The sequence below is a fragment of the Stegostoma tigrinum genome, chromosome 4 (genome assembly GCF_030684315.1).
Source record: "Stegostoma tigrinum isolate sSteTig4 chromosome 4, sSteTig4.hap1, whole genome shotgun sequence".
Taxonomy (NCBI): domain Eukaryota; kingdom Metazoa; phylum Chordata; class Chondrichthyes; order Orectolobiformes; family Stegostomatidae; genus Stegostoma; species Stegostoma tigrinum.
In genome coordinates this window covers 115,089,040-115,116,247 of record NC_081357.1, presented here as the reverse complement: position 1 = coordinate 115,116,247, position 27,208 = coordinate 115,089,040, and the positions used below count along the sequence as shown (strand labels likewise).

At 45.3% G+C, this 27,208-nt stretch overlaps 1 protein-coding gene across 3 annotated transcripts in view; it reads right to left on the bottom strand.

Annotated features, from left to right (window-relative positions):
- Window positions 1-27,208, bottom strand: part of LOC125452475 (arf-GAP with SH3 domain, ANK repeat and PH domain-containing protein 2) — a 162,134-nt gene that overhangs the window by 67,199 nt on the left and 67,727 nt on the right. For 2 of the 3 annotated variants that reach the window (XM_059645606.1, XM_059645605.1), the window contains exons 4-8: window positions 22,987-23,061; window positions 11,085-11,134; window positions 3,466-3,595; window positions 1,183-1,268; window positions 918-993 (exon numbers count right to left, since the gene is read on the bottom strand). In XM_059645606.1, coding sequence (XP_059501589.1) covers window positions 918-993; window positions 1,183-1,268; window positions 3,466-3,595; window positions 11,085-11,134; window positions 22,987-23,061 — 417 coding nt within the window. Of the gene's footprint in view, window positions 1-917; window positions 994-1,182; window positions 1,269-3,465; window positions 3,596-11,084; window positions 11,135-22,986; window positions 23,062-27,208 lie in introns of those variants that run through there. The other variant, XM_059645607.1, reaches the window with a different exon arrangement.

The following is a 27,208-nucleotide window of genomic DNA, read 5'->3' as shown; positions in this document are numbered from 1 at the left end:
TTTAAATGTCATTAGGCTATTTAACCATGGAGGAATAATACGGCCAGATCAGACCCGATGCATGCAAGTGAATTTCAGCATTTTATTTACAATGACTATCATAAAGTATTCAAGAGCAGATATTTCTCTATCCTCTAGTCTGCTGCAACAAATTGAATTACAGGACCAAACTGTTCCCTTGACAAGGTCAGCAGACTCAACAGAAATCAAAAATCAAATGAGACCTACAAGCCACCGCAACAACAAAGATCTTAGATTTATACAGCACCTTTACTGTCCCAGGAGCTTCAACCATGATACTGAATTTCATCAGGAGAAAATAATGTTCGATGACCAAAAATGTGTTTTCAAATCCCAGCATGGCCTCACTCATCTATAGTTTTGTAATGACCAGCCTAACAAACTTCCAAAATATCTGCACCCCTTCAATTCTAGTTTCTTATTCTTTACCAATTTTAATCACTCCAACATTTTTGGTTGTGCCTACAGTTATATAGGTCCCAAGCTCTGGAATATTTATTCACATCTCTACCTTGCTTTCCTCCCTTAAGACACTACCCATAATCTACTTTTACGAGGTTGATCAAAGTAGGTATGGAAATATTGAAGGTACAGGCTATGTTGGGATTTGAAAACAAAGATGAGAATTTTGAAAGCATGGCATTGCTTGACCAGGAGTCAATGATCATCAGTGAACGCAGGGGAGATACGTTTATTGGACCATTGGTGAGTTAAAATACAGGCAGAGTTTTGGATAATCAAGCTAACACTGAGTAGAAATGAGACGGGCCAGCCAAGAATGTATTGCAGCAGTTAAGTCTGGAACCAAAGGCATGCGTGAACAAGTGTAATTTGTGACAATTTTAATACTTCCTCAATAGACAAATAAAGTTTCAGACAGTCATAGTTCCACTTACAGCATGCAAATCTGTAGCCAGTTTTTCCATGGAAGGTTTTAAATTTTCTACAGCTTTCAAGCCATCCTGAAAGAAACTGTTACTAAACAGTTAAACTGAAATGTATCATACATATTAACAATAAACTAATCAGCATAATATAGTGAGCAAACAACGAGGCAGATTTTAGAAGTAAATACTGCATAAATTCTTTTAACAGATTTCAACACATAATCAAAACGGTTGTGATTTTTTGATAATAAGGAATAAAGCACAAAAAACTTACTTGCATTGTGCATGGAAATATTTAATCAGGTTCTGGAGTAAATCAACACCTTTCTTAATCTTGATTTCATTGACTTTAAGCAAATACTGTAGAGAAAAAAATTTTTTAAACTGAACAGTTCAACAAAAAATGAAAAAAAAAACTAGTGTAACCAAACAAGCTCTCAAGGAAGATGTACAACTGCTGGTTCTATTTGAACTTGTATAAACCTGCACAATTAAATGATCATTAATATTAAACAACTATACATCAGATAATTGTATGTTGGTTAATAAATTTGCTAAGAAAGTTGCATACAACTTTAAAGAGTGTGGCTTTACTGATGTATGTAAAAATGAGTTGTGATAACTGCATGACTGAAAATCCTTAGACCTATTCCACCAGAAATATAAAAAAGTGTACGTGCCCGTAACTTTCACTTCTGATCCTTATGGGTCAAATTCCTGGGATTCCCATGTCAACAACACTGTGGGAGTGCCTGATGGACTGCAGAAGCACACGAAAATGGCTCAACACCAATCTTTCAAGGCAATTAAGGAAATGCAATAAATACTGGTCTTGCAACACGAAAGGAATATCTGGAATCTGGGCAAGATCTCAATTTATAGTTATTTAATCAACCCGTTCATACGTTATGATATACACCTATGAACAGGTGAGAGTTAAATCCAGACATTCACACTCTGCGACTCTATATAGTTTCAATTTATACCATCATGGACGTATCTCCAGCAACTATTATGAATGGAGGAATGTGTGTGCAGTCATAAGTATTTCCAGGAAAATCACCAATTGTAAGTGAACTCAGTAACTGGAATTTACATGGGATCCACACCAACAGCCACTGGATTCCGCTGTGTAGTTGCGCCAACCGGTATATCTGTGATTAGAGGGTAAGAGCTCAAGAAAATGACAGGAATTCTAAGCTGAGCTTCCTGTGGGAATCAGCAAGTGACAAGAATCTAGATGAATGTTTATATTCCAAAAGTACCGAGAGAATAGAGAAAACAGGAAAAAAATGAAAGCAAAGAAAAGAAAACCTGTAGGAGCCTCTTAATGCCACCACTGTGATTGTGTGCATTTCCAGCAGATGAACAAGCTTGCAACCTTCCAAACAGCCTGCATGCTAAGAATTAGCAACAGCAGGTGGTGGGAGAAAGTGGGTGGTTGCTTAAAGCCATCCCTTTGCCCTTGCTTCTGGCCCCTTTCCCTGCTGCCTGCACCCCAAAGTTGTCACAGATGCCCACATAGACATACACATATACACTTCTGAGAATGCACCTCCTGAGCCCACTGCTCCTTGAGTTCCAAGTTGCTATGCCTTGAGAAGCCTTAACCTCTGAGGAGGTATTGCAATTTACACAAGCTGCCAGGCTGATGGCTAGCAGCTTCAGGCAGACAGGACACACCGTTCTTTAGAACTGATCCCACTGGAAAGCTCGCCAGGTATCATTTATTGTCAGATAGGCGAAATATCTGGCGGACTTTTCTATTCACAGTGATGGGACATCCCACCTATCACCACACTTGGATCAAGAAGTTGAAGCTTCCACCTAAAGTCACCTGTTGCAATTTAGGAAAAGCATCAGTTAATTTCTATACAAAATTCCACAATGTAGCCAAAAAACTGAGTTCAGTGATGTTAGTGCAGTATAGACATTGATCAGAACAGCTGCTTCTCTTCAAAGTAGGGATCTTTTAAGTTCACTTAACAAGGCTGAGTAGGCTCTGATTTAATGTCCTATCTAAACAATGACACCTCCAACAGTGTAGTACTCCTCGGATTTGTCTCCAGGGAGGTTCCAGAACCCACAGCTTTCAAAATGGAAAAAGCATAATCACTAAGTCATGGCTGACGGCTCATTTAAGCCAAATTGCAATACTCCTACATGTAAAAGATGCTGCATAGATTCACCTAATCTGCTCAACAAGGAAGCTATGGAATTGTGATGCGTACATTTCTATCTGAGGTGAAACTTTTATAAGCTATTGTGGACAATTTGTACATAACTGCAATTTATGATTAGGCTGCATAAAATCAATTCAAATATCAATTGAGGCATGCAAATAGATGCTATATACAAACATGTCTAAATTAATCCACAAAACTATAATATAATACTTCTAAAAATTTGCAGCTAATCGTCCCAAATAGAATCTACTGACAGGTAATAACAGAAAAAAACCCAACCAGTCCCATAAGGTACTGCAATGGTTGACCAAATAATTTCCTAATTACAATAATCTGCTCAAAAAAGCCACAATTAGCTGGAATTGATTTACCTCACACATCTGTAATTGAAAAAATCGCCGCTCTTTCTCCATCTCTTCAGCAATTTCTGCTCCACTTATTTCCGTACGGATCATACCATGTTGCTTGGCATGTTCTTTTTTCTCCTTCTCAATTTTTGTACTGCAAATAAAATTACAGTATTACAGTTGTGCTAAAAGTTACATGAATTTTCCCATTTTAACATTCAAATCTCACCACTACCACATTATTATGTGTAATAAATCTTGAGACTGGTTCAAAGGCAGATGTATTAAATAACCTTGAGATTCTGCTTCAAATGTCTTTTGCTTCTCCACCTCCAAATCCTTACTTTTTTCATAGTTTTCATACAAAATACATTTGAAAGTACAGTTACACACATCCACTGCAATTCCCTTGTCCTTTGCTTTCTGAAAGAAATCTGTGATGGCAGGTTTGTCAGGCACTTCTTCCTTTCTGAAGTGCCAGCGGCCACTAATGATTTTCTGTGGATCGAGACGTGAGGTCAGACATCCATCTAATTGGAACATACCTCTAAGTTATTATTTCTAGAGACTAAACTATTATTTCTTGATATTTTTTCCAAGATGGTCAGTCATATCCATTGAGATCGCAACACTTTGATCTCCTCCAACTTGTTTTTCAAAATACTTTCCTTTTAGTCCACATCTCAAAATTAACAAATTAAAAGATTCAGTTCCTGTTCAGTTACTTCCCCTGATCTTCAGAATACTGAAGCAAAAAAATTTCAGGAGAATCAAAGGGTTGAATTTTATGCTGGGGCTGTGCTCTCTCTACCCCAGCGCCAGCTTTCCCTGCAGTCATATCATGGCTGTCAGGCATTAATTGGCTTGAGAGAAACATTGGGCTGTAATCAGAGAGGAAGTCCCACCACTGAGAGCTGCAGTCCGATAAGTGGCTGGCCAGTCTCTCATTCCAGCAGTGCCCACTGGAAACAATGGCACTGCCTCAACTACAGGCACTCCTCTGAACAAGAGGAGCCATGGAGGCCAAGGTAAAGCAAGTCTGTTTTTTTGCAGAGGGAAGCGTGTGTCAACAAGGAAGGGTGAAAAGTGTTTTTTGTGGTGGGGCTGGGGCTCACCTCCAATAGGCAAAGGCAACTTGAAAACAAGTCACATCTTGTCCCAGCAGCTTGTTGCCTGCCCAAGTTGCAACATTATTACCAGGGACACCTTGGTCTGCCTAAATCCAGCAACTGTAGAAAGAAGCATTGAAATAACATAAATTGGCCATTCAAGATCCCTAACTGACCCAGCCGCAAGCAATAAAGGAAAATAATTACAGGTCAATTTAACGCCACCTGTTAATGAAAAATGCAATTTTGATGACCTGCAGGAATATTTTACCTAATAACCTGTCCAATATTATCACTGGAACACATTACCTGGTGAGTTATTTACATTGTTAATGATATTATTGGAGGGCATTTTGAGGTCATAAAAGATGCACACAAATGCAAGCTCTTCTTGCTCGACGACCACTTAATAAAACGACTGTAGCATAAAAAAATGAAAATTACAGTCATCCAAGGTTTCCCAGTTATTAAAAAGAAGTAATGTATCAACTGTTTTGGAGGAGTGAAAAGTATCAGTTCTAAACTATATATACTATGTAAAGCCACATAAAATATATAATGCTACATGTCAACAAACCATTTTTATCTTTGAACATCAAGTAAACTGCATAATGACTTTAGTTACAAAGCCACAAAAACAAATTTTGATGAATGTAATAACAACAAAAAAAATCACAATTTTTATTTCTGTGACAGTAATGCTTGAAATAACCTCTTCGCAAAGTGCATATAGTAACTGTACATAACTCATGTCAACTGGATGTATGAATGCTCATGCTTTGGAACAAAATGCACCTCTGGCCTCTTTTTTCATGTTCAGTCACGTTGCGTAAACTTGGATGCTCACAAGTATTTTGGTCTTGCCTTGCCTTTCAGCACAGGCAAAGTCATGAAGGTTGTCATGTTTCTTTTGCAATGGACAGTCAAGAGGCTGGATATGTTGCTATTCAGCACCATGTTACACCACCATCTCACTTACAACCATGAATGAGCAGCTTATGCGTAAATACACAATGTACTTCAAACAAACAGTCATGTCTCAGTGTCTAAGGGGAGCATTCATTAAGTGAGTCAATGGGTCTATGGACAGTCAGGGGTGCCTACACTGTCGAGAGTACAGTCACATCTCGATCTAAGACCTTGGGAAATGTCACTTGGTCACCCAGGGCAATCAGATTTAAACAGCAGCTTGGCTCAGCGGTTAGCACTGCTGCCTCACACCACCAAGGGCCCAGATTCGATTCCGGCCTCACGCCATTGTCTGTATGGAGTTTGCACATTCTTCCCATGTCTGCGTGGGTTTCTCCAGGTTCTCCGGTTTCCTCCCACAGTCCATCGATGTGCAGGTTAGACAGATTGGCTATGCTAAGTTGCCTATAGTGCCTAGGGTGGAAAATGCAGGAATAGGGCAGGGGCTGGGTCTGGGTGGGATGCTCTTCGGAGGGCCAGTGTAGACGCGACAGGCCAAATAGCCTGCTTCCACCCTGTAGGGATTCTATGATAATATGATCTATGAAAAGACTGACGTCTGAAGTTAGGAACTGGCCAGGAAGGATACTGCAGTTTAAATTACTGCTCTAAGAACACTATAAACAAATCAGCATTGAGATGTTACGTTGAGGGATTGGCTGCTGGCTGGATGTTGAATTGGTCAATCAAGGGAGAACAGGTGCTGGCCAAGCAACCAGAGAATGATGAAAATGAGAAACTGAAGAGTGAACTGGTTTTAATTGGTTTTTTGGGTAGGAAGCAGTGTTGCTTGTAAGCTGCAGGACTGCATTTTTGGTTTTGTTCTCTCTAGTCTCCAGTTATCAACTGGTTGAAAGTCCTGAGAAAGAATCCCAGGCTAAGAAACAAGGAAAAGTCTCTGGAGGTCAGCAGAAGTTGCTTGTATTGACTGGTGACTTCGGAATTCAAGCACGATTCAATCTTACATGCCTGTAATAGAACCCATCAGACTTCCAGAAGATATAGAACATAGAACATTACAGCACAGTACAGGCCCTTTGGCCCTCGATGTTGTGCCGACCTGTCATACCAATCTCAAGCCCATCTAACCTACACTATTCCATGTACGTCCACATGCTTGTCCAATGACGACTTAAATGTACCTAAAGTTGGTGAATCTACTACCGTTGCAGGCAAAGCGTTCCATTCCCTTACTACTCTCTGAGTAAAGAAACTACCTCTGACATCTGTCCTATATCTTTCACCCCTCAATTTAAAGCTATGCCCCCTCGTGCTCGCCATCACCATCCTAGGAAAAAGGCTCTCCCTATCCACCCTATCTAACCCTCTGATTATTTTATATGTTTCAATTAAGTCACCTCTCAACCTTCTTCTCTCTAATGAAAACAGCCTCAAGTCCCCCAGCCTTTCCTCATAAGACCTTCCCTCCATACCAGGCAACATCCCACTAAATCTCCTCTGCACCCTTTCCAAAGCTTCCACATCCTTCTTATAATGCGGTGAGCAGAACTGTACATAACACTCCAAGTGCGGCCACACCAGAGTTTTGTACAGCTGCAGCAGAACCTCTTGGTTCCGGAACTCGATCCCTCTATTAATAAAAGCTAAAACACTGTATGCCTTCTTAACAGCCCCGTCAACCTGGGTAGCAACTTTCAAGGATCTGTGTACATGGACACCGAGATCTCTCTGCTCATCTACACTGCTAAGAATCTTACCATTAGCCCAGTACTTTGCCTTCTGGTTACTCCTACCAAAGTGCATCACCTCACAATTGTCTGCATTAAACTCCATTTGCCACCTCTCAGCCCAGCTCTGCAGCTTATCTATGTCTCTCTGCAACCTACAGCATCCTTTGTCACTGTCCACAACTCCACCGACCTTAGTGTCATCTGCAAATTTACTAGCCCATCCTTCTACGACCTCATCCAGGTCATTTATAAAAATGACAAACAGCAGTGGACCCAACACCGACCCTTGCGGTACACCACTAGTCACTGATCTCCGGGATGAACATTTCCCATCAACTACCACCCTCTGTCTTCTTTCAGCAAGCCAATTTCCGATCCAAACTGCTATATCTCCCACAATTCCATTGCTCGGCATTTTGTACAATAGCCTATTGTGGGGAACCTTATCGAATGCCTTGCTGAAATCCATATACACCACATCAACCGGTCTACTCTCATCTACCTGTTTGGTCACCTTCTCAAAGAACTCAATAAAGGTTTGTGAGGCACGACCTTCCCTTCACAAAACTGTGCTGACTATCCCTAATCAATTTATTCTTTTCTAGATGATTTTAAATCCTATTCCTTATAATCTATTCCAACACTTTACCAACAACTGAGGTAAGTCTCACTGGTCTATAATTACCAGGGTTGTCTCTACGCCCCTTCTTGAACAGGGGGACCACATTTGCCATCCTCCAGTCATCTGGCACTATTCCTGTAGACAATGACGAGTTAAAGATCAATGCCAAAGGCTCGGCAATCTCCTCCCTAGCTTCCCAGAGGATCCCAGGATAAATCCCATCCGGCCCAGGGGCCTTATCTGTCTTCACCCTCTGTAGGATTTCTAATACCTCTTCCATGTGAACCTCAATCCCACCTAGTCTAGTAGCCTGTATCTCAGTATTCTCCTCGACAACATTGTTGTTTTCTAGAGTGAATACTGTTGAAAAATATTCATTTAGCGCTTCCCCTATCTCATCTGACTCCACACACAACTTCCCACTATTATCCTTGATTGGCCCTAATCTTACTTTCGTCATTCTTTTATTCCTTAAATACCTATAGAACGCCTTAGGGTTTACCCTGATCCTATCCGCCAACAACTTCTCATGTCTCCTCCTGGCTCTTCTGAGCTCTCTTTAGGTCTTTCCTGGCTACCTCGTAGCCCTCAAGTGCTCTAACTGAGCCTTCACATCTCATCCTAACATAAGCTGCCTTCTTCCTCTTGACCAGAGATTCCACCTCCTTCGTAAACCACAGCTCCCGCACTCTACAGCTTCCTCCCTGCCTGACAGGTACATACTTATCTAGGACACACAGGAGCTTTTCCTTGAATAAGCTCCACATTTCTAATGTGCCCATCCCCTGCAGTTTCTTTCTCTATCCTATGCTCCCTAAATCTTGCCTAATCTCATCGTAATTGCCTTTCCCCCAGCTATAACTCTTGCCCAGTGGTATACACCTATCCCTTTCCATCACTAAAGTAAACATAACAGATTTGTGATCGCTATCACCAAAGTGCTCACCTACTTCCAAATCTAACACCTGGCCAGGCTCATTACCCAGTACCACATCTAATGTGGCTTCGCCCCTTGTTGGTCTATCTACATACTGTGTCAGGAAGCCCTCCTGCACACACTGGACAAAAACTGACCCATCTATCGTACTCGAACTATAGTGTTCCCAGTCAATATTTGGAAAGTTGAAGTCCCCCATGACAACTACCCTGTCTCTCTCAGTCCTATTGAGAATCATCTTTGCTATCCTTTCCTCTACATCTCTGGAACTATTCGGAGGCCTATAGAAAACTCCAAACAGGGTGACCTCTCCTTTCCTATTTCTAACCTCAGCCCATACTACCTCAGTTGACGAGTCCCCAAGCATCCTTTCTGCAAATGTAATACTGTCCTTGACCAACAATGCCACACCTCCGCCCTTTTTACCATCTTCTCTGTTCTTACTGAAACATCTAAATCCCAGAACCTACAACAACCATTCCTGTCCCTGCTCTATCCATGTCTCCGAAATGGCCACAACATCGAAGTCCCAGGTACTAACCTGTGCTGCAAGTTCACCCACCTTATTCCGGATGCTCCTGGCATTGAAGTAGACACACTTCAAACAAACTTCTTGCTTGCTGGTGCCATCTTGCTTCCCTGAAACTTTATTTCGGACCACCCTACTCGCAACCTTTCCTATAATCGAACTACAGTTTTGGTGCCCATCCCCCTGCTGAATTAGTTTAAACCCACCCGAACAGCCTTAGCAAATTTCCCCCCCAGGATATCGGTACCCCTCTGGTTCAGGTGAAGACCATCTTGCTTGTAGAGGTCCCACCTACCCCAGAAAGAGCCCCAATTATCCAAGAATCCAAAACCCTCCCTCCTGCACCATCCCTGTAGCCATATGTTCAACTCCTCTCTCTCCCTATTCCTCGCCTCACTAGCACGTGTCACGGGCAACAAACCAGAGACAACAACTCTGTTCGTCCTAGCCCTCAGCTTCCATCCTAGCTCCCTGAATTTCTGCCTTAAATCCCCATCTCTCTTCCTACCTAGGTCGTTGGTGCCAATGTGGACCACGACTTGGGGCTGCTCCCCCTCCCCCTTAAGGATTCCAAAAACACGATCAGAGACAACACGCACCCTGGCACCTGGGAGGCAACACACCAGCTGTGAGTCTCTCTCGTCCCCACAGAACCTCCTATCTGTCCCCCTAACTATGGAGTCCCCAATGACTAATGCTCCTCTCCTCTTCCCCCTTCCCTTCTGAGCAGCAGGGACAGACTCTGTGCCAGAGAGCTGTGGCCCACTGCTTTCCCCCGGTAAGTCCCCCCCCCCCACCCCCACAACAGTATCCAAAACGGTATACTTATTGCTGAGGGGAATGGCCACAGGGGATCCCTGCACTGCCTGCGGTTCCCCTTCCGTCCCCTGACCATAACCCATCTGCCTTTTTCCTGTACTTGAGGAGTGACTACCTCCCTGTAACTCCTCTCATTAACCCCCTCTGCCTCCCGAATGATCCGAAGTTCATCCAGCTCCAGTTCCCTAACGCGGTTTTCACTGAAATGCTAATCAGACTGGCAAATGATGCTTTTTAAGAAAAATTATCCCTCAATTGTGTCTCTCGGTGAGAGTGTGCATTTGGATGATCAAAGATGATTACATATTACATATTAATTAGATTGCCTTGGAGTTCATCTGTATTTTGCTGAAGTTACATTATTAATAATAAATTGTTAATTTTTGTTAAAGTGATAAACATGCTATCCGATATTGGTTTGTAAAATCTGGTTAGGAATTACTGAGCAGTTTTGAGAGTCAACATTTTAATTTCTGGAGTTGACTTTTAGCTTTTATCTTACATGATAAAATTGATGAACAATTATTAAGTTGTCAGAAAAAGATAAAATTCTGCTTGGAATATATATTTTTACTACATCAGGACTAAAAATAAATGTTCAATAATTTATTTAATTCTTTTTGCTCTTAATGTATTTATTGGTTTCTTTCCTTTCTGTATTTGAGCAATGGCTTTTCACTCTTTGGGTGGCAATTCCTGGGCACTTCAACCTGGATAGACCATTCTGCTCTGAAGTCTTAGAAATGTCACTCAGAACATGTCATTAACCATAATTCATACAAAAAAACTTACTATATAATGATTAATATACATAGGTCATAGCCATTATCTTAAAACATACTGATTTTTTAAAAAAGCAATGTATTGAATGTTACAATATCTACCGAATACCCATATAAAAAGTGTCAATTTCAAAACAGCCATGCAAATATACTACTTACTACTCCAAAAAAATTACAAGGCTTACACTTTTGTTTCATAGTCTTTCCAGGCTTTATCAAAAGGCTTCTTAAGATCCTACAGATGAATATAGTACAAAAGTTAGCAACCATTACGCCATAATTCAAAAAGGGACTGAGAAAATAGAGAACTGCCTGACATCAGTAACTGGAAAATGTTGAAACATATTATTAAGTGAGTCTTACCAAAGTGCTTGGAAAATCATAATATAATCAAGATTAAACCAACATTATTTCACAAAGGGGAGGTGGTATTCAATAAATTTATTAATGTTTTTAAGATCAAGCTAGTAGGTTAGATGAAGTCAAAAGCAGTAGATGTACTGCATGTGAATTTCCAAAAGACATTTGATAAGACATCGCACAAAGGGTTAATATTCAAAACAGGTGATCATGGAATTAAGATTATGGTGTACTTAGTAATGGATGGAGGGAGTCAAAATAAATGGGATACTTTCAAGTTGACATGCTCTGACTGATGAAGTACAGAAGGATCAGAGTATAGCAATTTATAATTTATATTGATGACTTTGGACAAAAAGACAGAATAATTGATTGTGGTTTGCTAGATATAAAGCTAGGTGGGAACACAAGTTATGAAAATAGTACAAAAAGACTGCAAAGAGATTATGGACAAATTAAGAGGACAACAAAGTGGCAGCTGCAGTATATGTTAAGTGAGAGATTAATGACTTTGGTAGTAAGAGGAGAAAGAGAAAAGCAGACTATTTTTACAAGGCATGTAACTCGCCAATCTTTATGTTCAGATGTACGTGGCATACTTCCACAAGGAACATAACATTAATATGCAGGTAATACAAGGCATTAGAAAGGTTAACAGCACATTTGACTTTAATGCACCTGAGCCGCAGTATACAAATCCTGAGCAATAAATGCTGACCAGCCAGCGACACCCACATACCACAAATGAATAAAGAAAAAAGAAGTCTACCCATAATTGTACAGGGCTTGGGTAAAACCAAATTTGGATTACTCTCTGCAGCTGTGGTCTCCATATTTAAGAAAGGTCATGCTTGCATTACAGGTAAACATTACAAAGAACATTCACTACATCAGCTCCTGCCTTGAGGCGGCTATTCCACAATCAGAAACTGAGTAAATTGGACCTATGCTGTCTGGAGTTTAGGAGAACTGGAAGCTGTCTCATTGAAACTTAAAAGATTCTAACGAGGCTGATAGGGTGAAACACAGTTTTCCCATCCAGAGGACTACCTCAGAATAATGCCCAAACATTTAGGACAGAGATGAAGAGAAATTTCTGCACTTAGGCTTGTGTTAATTTGGAATTTTCTACATCATAGGATTGCAGACATGTCACGAGTGAAAAATTTACTATCAAGATAGATTTTTGGTCTTCAAAGGATAGAGGAAACCAGCTTGGAACTATATTACTGTTCCCTTACTATCATTGGGTAAAAGCATTGGACGCCTTTCCTCATGCTATTGTGGGTGTACCTATACCACATGGACTATTGTGGTTTAAATACATAGCTCACTACTACATTCTGAAAACAGTTAAGGATGTGCTACAAATGCTGATCCTGTCAGTTATGCAGACCTTCCATGCAAGGATAAATTTTCAAAACAATTCCAACATGAAAATTTAATGTCGCTCTATTTTAAACAGGATTGATAAACAAAATCAGGGCTAAGAACTTTGGTTCTTTTGACTATATGCTTAGAGTATAACTTATTTCCTGAGTTATTTTTCATTTCTATTGGCAACTGTAAATGAAACCTAAAATATAGACTATTCCAATCTAAAGTTCAATTCTAAATAAGGTCAATGTTGCACTGTAAATTGATTTAAGCAAATCCACCTCGAGATGGGCGGCACAGTGGCTTAGTGGTTAGCACTGCAGCCTCACAGCGCCAGGGACCCGGGTTCGATTCCCGCCTCGGGCGACTGTCTGTGTGGAGTTTGCACATTCTCCCAGTGTCTGTGTGGGTTTCCTCTGGGTGCTCCGGTTTCCTCCCACAGTCCAAAGATGTGCAGGTTAGGTGGATTGGCCATGCTAAATTGCCCGCAGTGTTCAGGGGTGTGTGGGTTATGGGGGGCATGGGTCTGGGTGGGATGCTTCAAAGGGCGGTGTGGACTTGTTGGGCCGAAGGGCCTGTTTCCACACTGTAGGGAATCTAATCTAAAATGTCCCTATTGCATTAAACACTTGTTGACATCTGTCATATTGCCATTTTAAATAGTCTACATTTAACTTCTCTCATGCAAATTTATAAACATTTTTATATGTCGCTATGTAAATCAATACATGCAGATAAAATAATCATGAATCACTGACAAGTGACAGTAGAAAATGAGTAGCTTTGCTTAACCAAAGGGATCAGAGTACTGAGACATGTTTTTAAGAAGTGATGATGGCTTGTCTAATTGGTCAAATAAGTATGTTTACACTTTTGTTCTTCAATTAAAATACATTCAGAACACAAATTGATGATTTTTAACGATCAGAAAAATTAAAAATTTAAGATCACAGGGAAGAAAACCCAAGTATTTTTGTTCATCCAATTACTATTAAAATAATGGCTTCATTTTGTACAGATTACCAGATCAATTATTAATTTAAATTAGTAATCCAGCAATTAGTTCTCACATTCCAATCACTTAATCTAAACTATCAACACCTTTTCTCAACCAGTATTCTACATATACCACCCCACGTCACCCATCCCCAACCCCCAAACTATACTATAAATCCTATCCCCTCCACACTTGACTATTCATCAGAGCTGAAGTGATCTAGACTTGACATGTTAGCTTACTGTCACTCCATGGATGCTGTCTGACCCGCTATGATCTCCAGCATTTGTTGCTTTCAGTACTGATTCCAGCATCCGCAGTAATTTACTCCTACCCTGAAATCGTTTTGCTCTTCCAGGAATTCTGGCTGCCTCCTTGACCTTGTACATTTTCGTGGCTCTCCATTTCACTGTTGGTGTTCAAAACGGTGTTTGTCAAAATGCTTCCGCAGCCATGCTTCCTTCCACAACCACTGCTAATGACTCTGACTTGCCACGCGTGGATTTCATTTCAAATGTCACCCTTCATGTTTTGAATCCATCCAGTGTTACAAGTATCTCCTGGACATACAACATTCTTCAGATTGCAGCTCCTGCCTCATCCTGATCTACGATTAACAACCACACGCCGGCATATGTGCACGCTCGACTCCACTCGGCAGAACATCGACTCATCCTCTCTCAAAGCTGAGCTGTTCCCCAGTTTCTTCACCCTTTGCCTCAACAAAAAAAAACTTTTGACTTTCGGACATCAAGGCACGTGACTCCAGCAACTTATGGACTCCAAAATCCATCCTGCAGATTGTTCCTTAGCATCTGCCCTTTTCCAGTCCTCAGATGCCATCACTTTCTGTCCCCGAGGCCACTCCCAGCAACCCAGCCCTTGCTGTGTTTTCACCATGTGTCCCGGCCTTCTCCTCTCAGAGGTTGAATGTACTGTCCTCAGCAAAGGATTCAGTTTCACACCCTTACATCCCCATCTTAATGAATTTCGGGCTCACCCTAATGTTGAACTTTTTTCACCTCCTCCACCTCTGTGCTCACTTCTTCGGGCATGATTCCTTGCCTTGTTCCATTGATTCCACTAAGCATAAATTCTTAGTTAAAACAATTACCTCAGTGGAATCAAATCATCTTCCAAACCTGCCTCCAGTATTCACCATTCATTTGAGCCAGTTCCCCTGACCTCTTGCCTGCCCTCGATCTCTTCATTGAAAACAGCCAACATGACACTGGCCACCTCAATTCCTCTACTCCTCTCACCTATTTTATTCTATCCCTTTCTGAAATTGCCACACTTCACTCTCTTAGGGCCAACTCTAACTTGGTTATCAAACTTGCTGACAAAGGTGGTGCTATTGTCGTCTGGTGCACTGAACTCTTGGACACTTCTTCTTATCGCCCTAGAACATGACCCCACATCCGAACATCAAGCCATTACTGCTAGGACTGTCACTGACCTCATTACCTCCAAAAAGCTTTCCCTCACTGCCTCCAACCTTGTCGAGTAGAGAGCTTGCTTCTAGCTCCTTCCCAAATCCACAACCTAGGCTGCCCTGGTAGGCCCATTATTTCAGCCTGGTTCTGCCCCACTGAGCTCATTTCCTCCTACCTAGAGTCCATTCTCTCTCCGCTTGTCCAGACCCTGCCCATCCACATCTGTGATTCCTCTGACGCCCACCATCATATTGGTAATTTACAAATCCCTGGCTCTAACTGCCTCCTGTTCGTCATGGATGTCCAATCCCTCTATGCATCCATTCTCCACCAGGATGGTATGACAGGTGTCGGCTTCTCCTCGGCCAGAGGCCTGAACAATCCCCATCCACCAACACTCTCGTCCATCAGGCTGAACTTCTCTCACTGAACAATTTCTCAGTTAATTTATTTCACTCTGTCAAGTCAAAGGAGTGGCTATGGGTACGTGCATTGGTCCCAGTTATGCATGCCTCCTTGTTCCAGTCCTACAATGGCTCCCTCCCACAACTCTTTGGCACATCAAAGCCTGCTTCAGTGCTGCTTCATGATCCCGCTAGGATCTTGAAAAATTTGTTCATTTCGCATCCAATTTCCACCCCCCTGTGATTTTCACATCGTCCATTTCTGATACTTCCCATCCTTTCCTTGACTTCTGTCTCCATTTCGGAGAATAAGCTGTCCACTGCCATCCACTACAAAGCCACAGACTCCCATTGATGCTTTCACTACAGCTGTTGTCACTCATGTCCTACAAGGCCTCCATGCCAATCTCCCAGTTCCTTCACCTATGTCACATCTTTTCAGATGATGCCACCTTCCAAAATAACGCTGCTTACATGGCTTGCTTCTTCCATGACAGTGGTTTCCCATCCACTATGGCTGACAGGTACCTCAACTATATCTGAGCTATCACTTTAGGAAATCAAAACCACTCATCCCACAGTATTATTCTCCTTGGTAAACTGTATAAACTTCTGATTAAATTGCTTTCTTGTAGACCTAAGTTTCATTTGAGACACTTCAGGTAGAAGGTCATAAGCACCAAATAATGCTTTTCTGGCAGTTTTTACTTTGTAGACTGTTCTTCTGACAAACTGACATACAGTGATAACTGTACCTGTAAAAATACTTTGTAACTTTAAGAATCTTTTGGCCACTTCATCTGTCCAGCTAGCTTCTTAACTGAGGTGAAAAATATTTCTACTCCATCCTCTTGTAAATTTAGACACTAAGCATAAATTCTTAGTTAAAACAATTACCTCAGTGGAATCAAATCATCTTCCGAACTACTGCTACTACTGTTGCTAATCTTACAGCTTTTCCTTCCGCCAAACCACGTTGACTAATTACCCTAGATCTTCAGAACTCAACGGTTTTGAATTCTACTCCCTTTTGTATGAGTCATTGTTATTCTTTATTCTCTTCTTCCATCTCAAGTTTTCTTAGCTCTATCCTTTCTAGGAGTCTTCTTCCCATTCGAGTTTCTTTTTCATTTTACTTTCTTTTGCTGCTTCTTCTAATTTGAGTCGATCCTTTTCTGTTTCTTAGCTGATTCTAGCGGTGACATCCCAATTTCAGGTTTCCCTTCTTGTAAACTCAATGTTGGATAATCATGGTAAGCATCTGCTTTTTCTTCTACCTTCAATTTATCAGCAAAAATTCTGTTTGGCGTTGATACCTTCAAAGCCATTTTTAAGATCTGTGCAATGAACTCCACCACAACAATAGCTATTTTATATCCAGGACCTCCATTCATCTGTTTCTATACAAATGACACGGATCCATCCGAGTTCAAATGAACCCAGACCCTGGATGAGCTTCCCCTTCACATGATCCAAGCTGATGTTACTACTGCACAAGTCAGATCTAAAATGGAAATCTGACTTAATAGATCATACCTTTCTTATTTAACATGGTGGCCTTTCACGAAGACATACTCACACAAGGCTGCAGATTTGGTTTTAACAACGCAGAAGTTCATTAGATAGAAGAAATATAAATAATATAGACCAAAAAAACCAAATATCAGTTTGAAAATTTCAAAGCACCAAGTAAAACAAAATCCCACCTACACACCAACAGCATCACTTTATAGTTTCTCAAAAGAAAAAGAAACTTCTCTTTTCTACAAAGTTTCCCAGTTTGAATCTGCTTCTCCCTGTTTCTGTATTGTGAGTGTGAAGCCTTTTCCATGTATCCTTTCAGAACTGAGACCTTAGACTTTGAGTTTTAAATAACCAATGCAGAATCTTAGAAATTTCACCAGACACAGTTGGTCTGGAAGTTTCACAAGTTAAATTCTTTCACTGAGTTAATTTATTCACTTAGCAGTTCTGAACAATCTCCTTTCTAGGAGAATATAAACTTGGAGCTGACACCAGTCAAGCCTTCTTCAAGCTACCCAAGGGTGGCACGGTGGGTCAGGAGTTAGTATTTGGGTGACTGTGGGGAATTTGCACATTCTCCCCATATCGGTGTAGATTTCCGTCAGGTGCTCCAGTTTCATACCACAGTCCAAAAATGTGCAGATTTGGTGGAATGACCATGCAAAATTGCACTGTAGTGTATGGGGGTGTGCAGGTTAATTGAATGAGCCATGGTAAATGCAGGTTCCTGGGGATAGGGTGCATGGCTAAGTCTGTGTGGGATGCTCTTCAGACAGTCAGTTCAGACTCGATGGGCCAACTGGCCTCTTTCAGCACAATAGGGATTCTACGATTCCAAAAGCTTTCCTATCTCTATATCTTAAGATAAAATCAATCGTTTATTACTCCAAACCCAAAGACAAACTAAAGGGTTTCAATGCTTTTTCCCTGCTCTCAAATACCTGTAAAACAAATTATCCATTTACATCTCAGGCATCACAGAATGACATAAAATTATTGCTCCAGAAAGATTGACCAGTTAACTTTTAAATCCCCTGCACAGAAACAGATCTACACCTGCCACTATGTTAAAATCCAAACTCTGAAACAAATGAGATGAATATGTATAAATCACACACCTTTCATCACAATACAAGATAAGCAAGAATGCAAAGCAACCAAAGACAAAAAGATGGTGTCTAGTAAATGGAACAAATGTACTCAAGAACTGAATAAACATTACCACATAATGAGCCACTGGATTCATTCTCAGATCTGTAGGTTAATCAGATCTTAAGTTTGTGCTTTGTGCCCAGGGGTGCTACAACCCTTCTGGCAAAGCTATTTGCCTGTTCATGTGGACAACATTAGTTTTACACAGGATATCTGCTGAACAGATAATACTAAATATGATATGACCTTGGCTAGAAAGACCTACGAATTAAATTTGAATTAAAAGACCTAATAGAAAATAACTGCATGTTTCATCAAGTGTGACGTTCTGTGTCATTCAGTTTCTACTTTATATATCCCACCTTGGAAGCTAGGAGAACAACTCCAATTGGGAAACAATTTTTAAAGGGGGGGGACGCGCGCGCGCGAGAGAGAGGGGGGGGGGGACGCGCGGGCGCGAGAGAGAGGGGGGGAAGCGGGCGCGAGAGGGGGGGGACGCGGGCGCGAGAGAGGGGGGGGGACGCGGGCGCGAGAGAGGGGGGGGGACGCGGGCGCGAGAGAGGGGGGGGGACGCGGGCGCGAGAGAGGGGGGGGGACGCGGGCGCGAGAGGGGGGGGGGACGCGGGCGCGAGAGAGGGGGGGACGCGGGCGCGAGAGGGGGGGGGACGCGGGCGCGAGAGAGGGGGGGGACGCGGGCGCGAGAGAGGGGGGGGTCGCGCGCCAGAGAGGGGGGGGGGGTCGCGCGCCAGAGAGGGGGGGGGGTCGCGCGCCAGAGAGGGGGGGGGGGGTCGCGCGCCAGAGAGGGGGGGGGGTCGCGCGCCAGAGAGGGGGGGGGGGTCGCGCGCCAGAGAGGGGGGGGGGGTCGCGCGCCAGAGAGGGGGGGGGGTCGCGCGCCAGAGAGGGGGGGGGGGTCGCGCGCCAGAGAGGGGGGGGGTCGCGCGCCAGAGAGGGGGGGGGGTCGCGCGCCAGAGAGGGGGGGGGGGGTCGCGCGCCAGAGAGGGGGGGGGGGTCGCGCGCCAGAGAGGGGGGGGGGGTCGCGCGCCAGAGAGGGGGGGGGGGGTCGCGCGCCAGAGAGGGGGGGGGGTCGCGCGCCAGAGAGGGGGGGGGGTCGCGCGCCAGAGAGGGGGGGGGGTCGCGCGCCAGAGAGGGGGGGGGGTCGCGCGCCAGAGAGGGGGGGGGGTCGCGCGCCAGAGAGGGGGGGGGCCCCAGGGGGTCGCGCGCCAGAGAGGGGGGGGGGGTCGCGCGCCAGAGAGGGGGGGGGGTCGCGCGCCAGAGAGGGGGGGGGGGTCGCGCGCCAGAGAGGGGGGGGGGTCGCGCGCCAGAGAGGGGGGGGGGTCGCGCGCCAGAGAGGGGGGGGGTCGCGCGCCAGAGAGGGGGGGGGGTCGCGCGCCAGAGAGGGGGGGGGGTCGCGCGCCAGAGAGGGGGGGGGGTCGCGCGCCAGAGAGGGGGGGGGGTCGCGCGCCAGAGAGGGGGGGGGGTCGCGCGCCAGAGAGGGGGGGGGGTCGCGCGCCAGAGAGGGGGGGGGGGTCGCGCGCCAGAGAGGGGGGGGGGTCGCGCGCCAGAGAGGGGGGGGGGGTCGCGCGCCAGAGAGGGGGGGGGGGTCGCGCGCCAGAGAGGGGGGGGGGTCGCGCGCCAGAGAGGGGGGGGGTCGCGCGCCAGAGAGGGGGGGGGTCGCGCGCCAGAGAGGGGGGGGGGTCGCGCGCCAGAGAGGGGGGGGGGTCGCGCGCCAGAGAGGGGGGGGGGTCGCGCGCCAGAGAGGGGGGGGGGTCGCGCGCCAGAGAGGGGGGGGGGTCGCGCGCCAGAGAGGGGGGGGGGTCGCGCGCCAGAGAGGGGGGGGGGTCGCGCGCCAGAGAGGGGGGGGGGGTCGCGCGCCAGAGAGGGGGGGGGGGTCGCGCGCCAGAGAGGGGGGGGGGGTCGCGCGCCAGAGAGGGGGGGGGGGTCGCGCGCCAGAGAGGGGGGGGGGGGTCGCGCGCCAGAGAGGGGGGGGGGTCGCGCGCCAGAGAGGGGGGGGGTCGCGCGCCAGAGAGGGGGGGGGGGTCGCGCGCCAGAGAGGGGGGGGGGGTCGCGCGCCAGAGAGGGGGGGGGGTCGCGCGCCAGAGAGGGGGGGGGGGTCGCGCGCCAGAGAGGGGGGGGGGTCGCGCGCCAGAGAGGGGGGGGGGTCGCGCGCCAGAGAGGGGGGGGGGTCGCGCGCCAGAGAGGGGGGGGGGGTCGCGCGCCAGAGAGGGGGGGGGGTCGCGCGCCAGAGAGGGGGGGGGGTCGCGCCAGAGAGGGGGGGGGGTCGCGCGCCAGAGAGGGGGGGGGTCGCGCGCCAGAGAGGGGGGGGGGGTCGCGCGCCAGAGAGGGGGGGGGGTCGCGCGCCAGAGAGGGGGGGGGGTCGCGCGCCAGAGAGGGGGGGGGGGTCGCGCGCCAGAGAGGGGGGGGGGTCGCGCGCCAGAGAGGGGGGGGGTCGCGCGCGAGAGAGAGGGGGGTCGCGCGCGAGAGAGAGGGGGGTCGCTCGCGAGAGAGAGGGGGGTCGCGCGCGAGAGAGAGGGGGGTCGCGCGCGAGAGAGAGGGGGGTCGCGCGCGAGAGAGAGGGGGGTCGCGCGCGAGAGAGAGGGGGGTCGCGCGCGAGAGAGAGGGGGGTCGCGCGCGAGAGAGAGGGGGGTCGCGCGCGAGAGAGAGGGGGGTCGCGCGCGAGAGAGAGGGGGGTCGCGCGCGAGAGAGAGGGGGGTCGCGCGCGAGAGAGAGGGGGGTCGCGCGCGAGAGAGAGGGGGGGGTCGCGCGCGAGAGAGAGGGGGGTCGCGCGCGAGAGAGAGGGGGGTCGCGCGCGAGAGAGAGGGGGGGTCGCGCGCGAGAGAGAGGGGGGGTCGCGCGCGAGAGAGAGGGGGGTCGCGCGCGAGAGAGAGGGGGGTCGCGCGCGAGAGAGAGGGGGGTCGCGCGCGAGAGAGAGGGGGGTCGCGCGCGAGAGAGAGAGAGAGAGAGAGAGAGAGAGAGAGAGAGAGAGAGAGAGAGAGAGAGAGAGAGAGAGAGAGAGAGAGAGAGAGAGAGAGAGAGAGGGCGCGAGAGAGAGAGAGGGACAGAGGGCGAGAAACAGAGAGAGCGCGAGAGGGGGCAAGGGCAAGAGAGAGAGAGCGCGAGGGGGGGGCCGAGAGAGGGTGAGTAAGCGAGCGTGAGAAAGAGGAAGAGAGACAGGGGGAGAGGGGGAGAGGGGGAGAGGGGCCAGAGAGGGCGAGGGCGAGAGCGCGAGTGGGGTGAGAACGAGATGGCAAGAGGAACTGTGAGTGAGTCAGGGAGGGAGGGTGAGTTAGAGTGAGAATCAGACAGAGACTTGCGGGGCGTGGGGGTGGGGAAAGAGTGCGTGTGTGTGTGTAGGCGAGAGAGTTGGGACAGAGAGGAAGTATGCGCACATGTGTTTGGGGGACAAAGGGGGAGACACAGAGAGTGTGTGTGTCTCTGTGTGTAACCAACTCCACACCAAAACAGTCTCTAAACAAGGCCTCACACCTAAAATGCATTGTCTGATCTAAAATATCACCTCTTCTATACACTGCTAATTACTTTAGTTCTCTCAGGGTGATGACTTGAACTAAATTCATATACATATACATATTAATCAACTAAAGCCTGCTGACTGATTAAAGATTTAACAGTATCTTAGATCTACTTAACATATCCTAATCAGTTGAGTAACCCTTTGATCTTTTATTTATAAATTCTGCGTCTGATGCCACCCCTCTCACCAATACCTGGAGGAGCAGTGAGGCTCCAAATGCATGCGTTTTCAAATAAACCTGTGGGACTATAACCTGGCGTCATGTGATTTCTGGCCTTGTCCACCCAGTCTAGCATCAGCATCTCCACATGTTGCTAGTTCAACTACTTTTATGTTCAAAATCGACAGATTTTGTTACCCAACTGTTTAAAGGGATTGTGCGTCTCTGTATGAGCAAGGGCACATGCCGGCTGTCGTCAAGAGAGATCTTGTTGAATCTAATATCAAATAGGCTTTGATAAAAGCCACTAACAGCCCTTCACCTCTAATCAAGACTCTGGGGGTATAAATTCTACACAGCGAATGCTACTGGCCAATCAAAAAAGGCAGCCATAGGTAGTGCTGGAAGAATATACAGGATTGCAGAGGATCCAGAAGCACGGGATGCGAGATAACGACGGAGTTCCTCGGGTTTCTGGTCACAAGAGAGAGAAACAGAAAGCAAGTGGAAGTGGAAGTGGATATGCCTCGCAACAGAGAAACCTCTGCCCCATTTCAAGTCCCTCTGTCAGGCACCATGTTTTACATCAAGCCCCATGCCCCATCTTAATTGGGTGCTTAAGGGTCTCAATTTCATGGCAGAACGGTAAAGCAGAGAAAACAGTAGAATTTGGGTATGGAACTTCATTGTTCAGTTAGGTGCTCTTTTCGCCCCCAACCTCCAACTCCAGGAAAGCAAGATTCCACCCCATTTCTATAATATGCTACTAAGGAGAGATGAAATTAGATGGAGGAGGTTCATGCAGAACTTAACAGGAATGCAACTGAGATTCTATGGTGTACAATACTATGGAATCCTATCTAAATCAGGTGATATGGTAATTCAAGCAGCTAGGAGGGCAAATTTCTGTTGATTTGAGATTTTTGACATGCTGCACATTTTGTGGGAAAATAAAAATGTCGAAAACAAAATGAATATTCTACCTGGTCTTTTGATTTATAGTTTCCCCTGGATCTTGGCTACTAGAGACTGGTTTATTTTAAAAAAATTATCTATTAGTATTCACAAATCTTCAAAACAGAAACATGTAAGGATTTTTGTTTCCTTTGAAAGAAGCCTACAAAATAAAGACACTATACTCTTACCCCTTTAACTCCTTTCAGATCTCCTTTCAGTAGGCTGTCCAGAGGAAAAGTGATGATATTGTTCATGTTTTGAATCTATACAATAACAAAAAGCTGATGTTAAATACAGCAATCTAATCAGTTACCAGCTTCTTGTATACAGCGACTATGGAAAATCTGATTAACATCTCAGATGGTACAAAATGTAGTCAAAAACCATTCTGAACAAATTTAACTAAAATTCAAATTTTAAGAGGAAATGCAATTTTCTAGGAAAGATTTGCACAGCAATAGCATGAAGTTTGTTTCTGTTTAATTAGAACTTTTAAAATTTAGGATATCTGGTCGGCTCGGATGATTTGGATTGGAGGGTCTGTTTCCATGCTGTACGACTCTATGAATCTATAATAACTAATAAATCCATTTGGAAGTGGTATCTTAAAGGAATCACTATGGGACGAAAGGAAAAATTGTACGCCAACATAATCAGCTGAATCTCATACGAGCCTCATACATACTTTAGGGGAAAAAAGTTTCTACTATCAAAAGACAGTGGTTTGAGATATTTTCTTTCAGAAAAGAGAACTTCTGTCACAGTTCAACAATCTGAATTATGGAAATTACGCTGGGGAAAAAAGTTTCTACTATCAAAAGACAGTGGTTTGAGATATTTTCTTTCAGAAAAGAGAACTTCTGTCACAGTTCAACAATCTGAATTATGGAAATTACGCTTGTAATTTGAAAGTATTTGTGTTCCTTCATTTGTTTGTGGGTGGAGGGTAATGAGAAAGCTATTTATTCCAAATTATCATTTCATCTGGTTTTTTAGGACAGGATTCAGACCTCCACAACTGGGAAGTTAGGTCATGCTGTCTTGGGGTATGCAATCCAAGATTTCAGCTGGCAACCCCAATCGATGATCGCAGCCCACAGTTTGGGAAGCTATTGTGTCTACTAAGATGCTCAGAAGCAAGTTAAAAATATTCAGACAACTAAACGCCTGACATCCCCTCACTGTTCTAGCACAGAGGTTTTTGGTTCTCTAGCAGAGTAGTTTTCAAACCACGTCACATAACTGAAATTGGATATGTGACTGTTCCTATGCTTTGACAGTTCCTGTCCAGCACTGACGCAAAGAGGCAACCAGACATACAATCCTTAAAAAAATGCAATTCATTCATTTGCACCTCATTGTACAATCAGAAATAATTCAGTATTCCACATGAACAATATCCAACTTATGTACAAGTTTGTAGTTTACATTGGAAAGGTATCAAGGCTGAGTAAATAAATGTTGATGCAATTTCAGGAATTTAATGATGCGTGTGGGGAGAGCTGCTAATAATTTCTGATCTGAGTGCTGCCTCTAAACACGTGAATGGTATCACTGGCCTCCAAGTCTTTTGTTATGAATCTACTTGGACAGTGTCTTCCTGCACTTAGAAAACCTGACATTCTCCATCACTTGGCATTTAATCATAAATTTGCTCATTTATGGATGCAATTTTCAATGCAAGAAAATTGGTTCTAGATCTTTCTGAAAGTGCTACTGGAAGATTTAGTTCCACACACAAGCTAACGAAGATTGTGATATAAAATTGTTTCTTCACGGAATAGTTAGTTCGGCTGGTGTCGGTTGGAATATGAAGAGATATAAACAGGAATTTTCAAACACAAAATCACTATTCAACGTCACACTGAAGAAGTACTCAAGTCTGATTTGGTGCTGAAGTTGACTAAGCACTTTGTAAGGAAAAAATACATCAGTTTCATTTTGTCAAAGGCAGAGCAGTTGTCTCATATACTCTATAATACATTATTTATTTTCAGAGAAAAACATTTACAGCAAGCAGCTCCATGTGGCTTGAAAATCTTTAAATGAAAGGGACATTTCTTGGGGGTGCAATCAGGGTGATGACTGCATAATAGATCCATTACAGAATGATTAATTTATGGGTCACTTCTTGAACGTATCACAAAATTTGATTGACTTGTGAACATAGAGAAGTACAGCACAGTACAGGCCCTTCGGCCCACGATGTTGTGCCGTGAAATAATCCTAATCCAAAAATAAAATAACCTAACCTACATTCCCCTCAACTCACTGCTGTCCACGTGCAAGTCCAGCAGTCGCTTACATGTCACTAATGACTCCGCTTCCACGACTACCACTGCATTCACAACTCTCTGGGTGAAGAACCTCCCGCTGACGTCTCCTCTATACCTTCCTCCTAACACCTTAAAACTATGACCCCTCGTGGCAGCCAATCCTGCCATGGGGAAAAGTCTCTGGCTATCGACTCTATCCATGCCTCTCATTACCTTGTACACCTCGATCAGGTCACCTCTCTTCCTCCTTCTCTCCAGAGAGAAAAGTCCGAGCTCAGTCAACCACTCCTCGTAAGACAAGCCCTCCAGTCCAGGCAGCATCCTGGTAAACCTCCTTTACACCCTCTCCAAAGCCTCCACATCTTTCCTAAAGTAGGGTGACCAGAACTGGACACAATATTCCAAGTGTGATCTCACCAGGGTTTTGTAGAGCTGCAGCATAACCTCGCGGCTCTTAAACTCGATCCCCCGTTAATGAAAGCCAAAACACCATATGCTTTCTTAACAACCTTATCCACCTAGGTGGCAACTTTGATGGAGCTATGCACTTGAACACCAAGATCCCGCTGTTCCTCCACACTGCCGAGAATCCTGCCTTTAACCCTATATTCAGCATTTAAGTTCGACCTTCCAAAAATGCATCACTTCGCATTTATCCAGGTTGAACTCCATCTGCCATTTCTCAGCCCAGCTCTGCATTCTGTCAATGTCTCGCTGAAGCCTGCAATAGCCCTCAATACTATCAACGGCACCTCCAACCTTTGTGTCATCAGCAAACAGACTAACACACCCCTCAACCTCCTCATCCAAGTCATTTATAAAAACTACAAAGAGCAGAGGCCCAAGAACAGAGCCCTGCGGGACACCATTCAGCACTGACCTCCAGGCAGAATATTTACCATCTACAACCACTCTCTGCCTCCTGTCAGCCAATCAATTCTGAATCCAGACAGCCAAATCACCCTGTATCCCATACCTCCTGACTTTATGAATGAGCCTGCCGTGGGGAACCTTATCAAATGCCTTGCTGAAGTCCATGTACACCACATCCACTGCTCGACCATTGTCAATCTGTCTCGTGACTTCCTCAAAGAACTCAATAAGATTTGTAAGGCATGACCTGCCCCTCACAAAGCCATGCTGACTCCCTTTAATCACACTATGCTTTTCCAAATAGTCATAAATCCTATCCCTCAGAATTCTTTCCAAAACCTTGCTGATCACAGACGTAAGACTAACTGGTCTGTAATTTCCAGGGATTTCCCTATTCCCTTTCTTGAAAAGAGGAACAACATTTGCCTCCCTCCAATCTTCCAGTACGAATCCCGTGGAGAGTGAGGAAGCAAAGATCTTAGCCAGCGACTTAGCAACCTCCTTTCTCGCTTCCCGGAGCAACCTAGGATAAATCTGGTCTGGCCCTGGGGACATATCAATCTTAATGTTTGCCAAAATTTCCAGCACATCAACTTCCTCAATCTTGATCTGTTCAAGCCTGTTTTCCTGCTCCTCAAAGTTCTCATTCACAGCAAGGTCCCTTTCCTTCGTCAAAACCGAAGCAAAAAACTCATTCAGGGCTTCCCCTATCTGCTCAGACTCCACGCACAAGTTCCCCATGTTATCCCTGATTGGCCCTACCTTCTCCCTGATCATTCTCTTATTCCTCACGTATGAGTAAAATGCCTTCAGGCTCTCCCTAATCCTTCCTGCCAAGCCCTTTTCGTGCCCCCTCCTGGCCCTCCTCAGCCCACTTTTGAGCTCCTTCCAAGCACGCCTGTAATCCTCAAAAGCTGTGCTAGACCCTTGCTTCCTCCACCTTACGTAAGCTGCCTTTTTCTTTTTGACAAGAAGCACCCTCTCTACCCGTCATCCAAGGCTCCCTAATCTTACCCCTTCTTACCTGTCTCAGAGGAACAAATTTATACATCACTTGCAACTGTTCCTTAAACAGCCTCCACATGTCTGCTGTGCCCTGTGGAACAATTGCTCCCAATCTGTACTTCCCAACTCCTGTCTGATAGCGTCATAGTTTCCTTTACCCCAGTTAAATATCTTCCCCGGTAACTGCTCCATTCCCTTTCCATGGCTATGCTAAATGTGAGGCTGTTGTGGTCACTGTCACCAAAGTGTTCTCCCA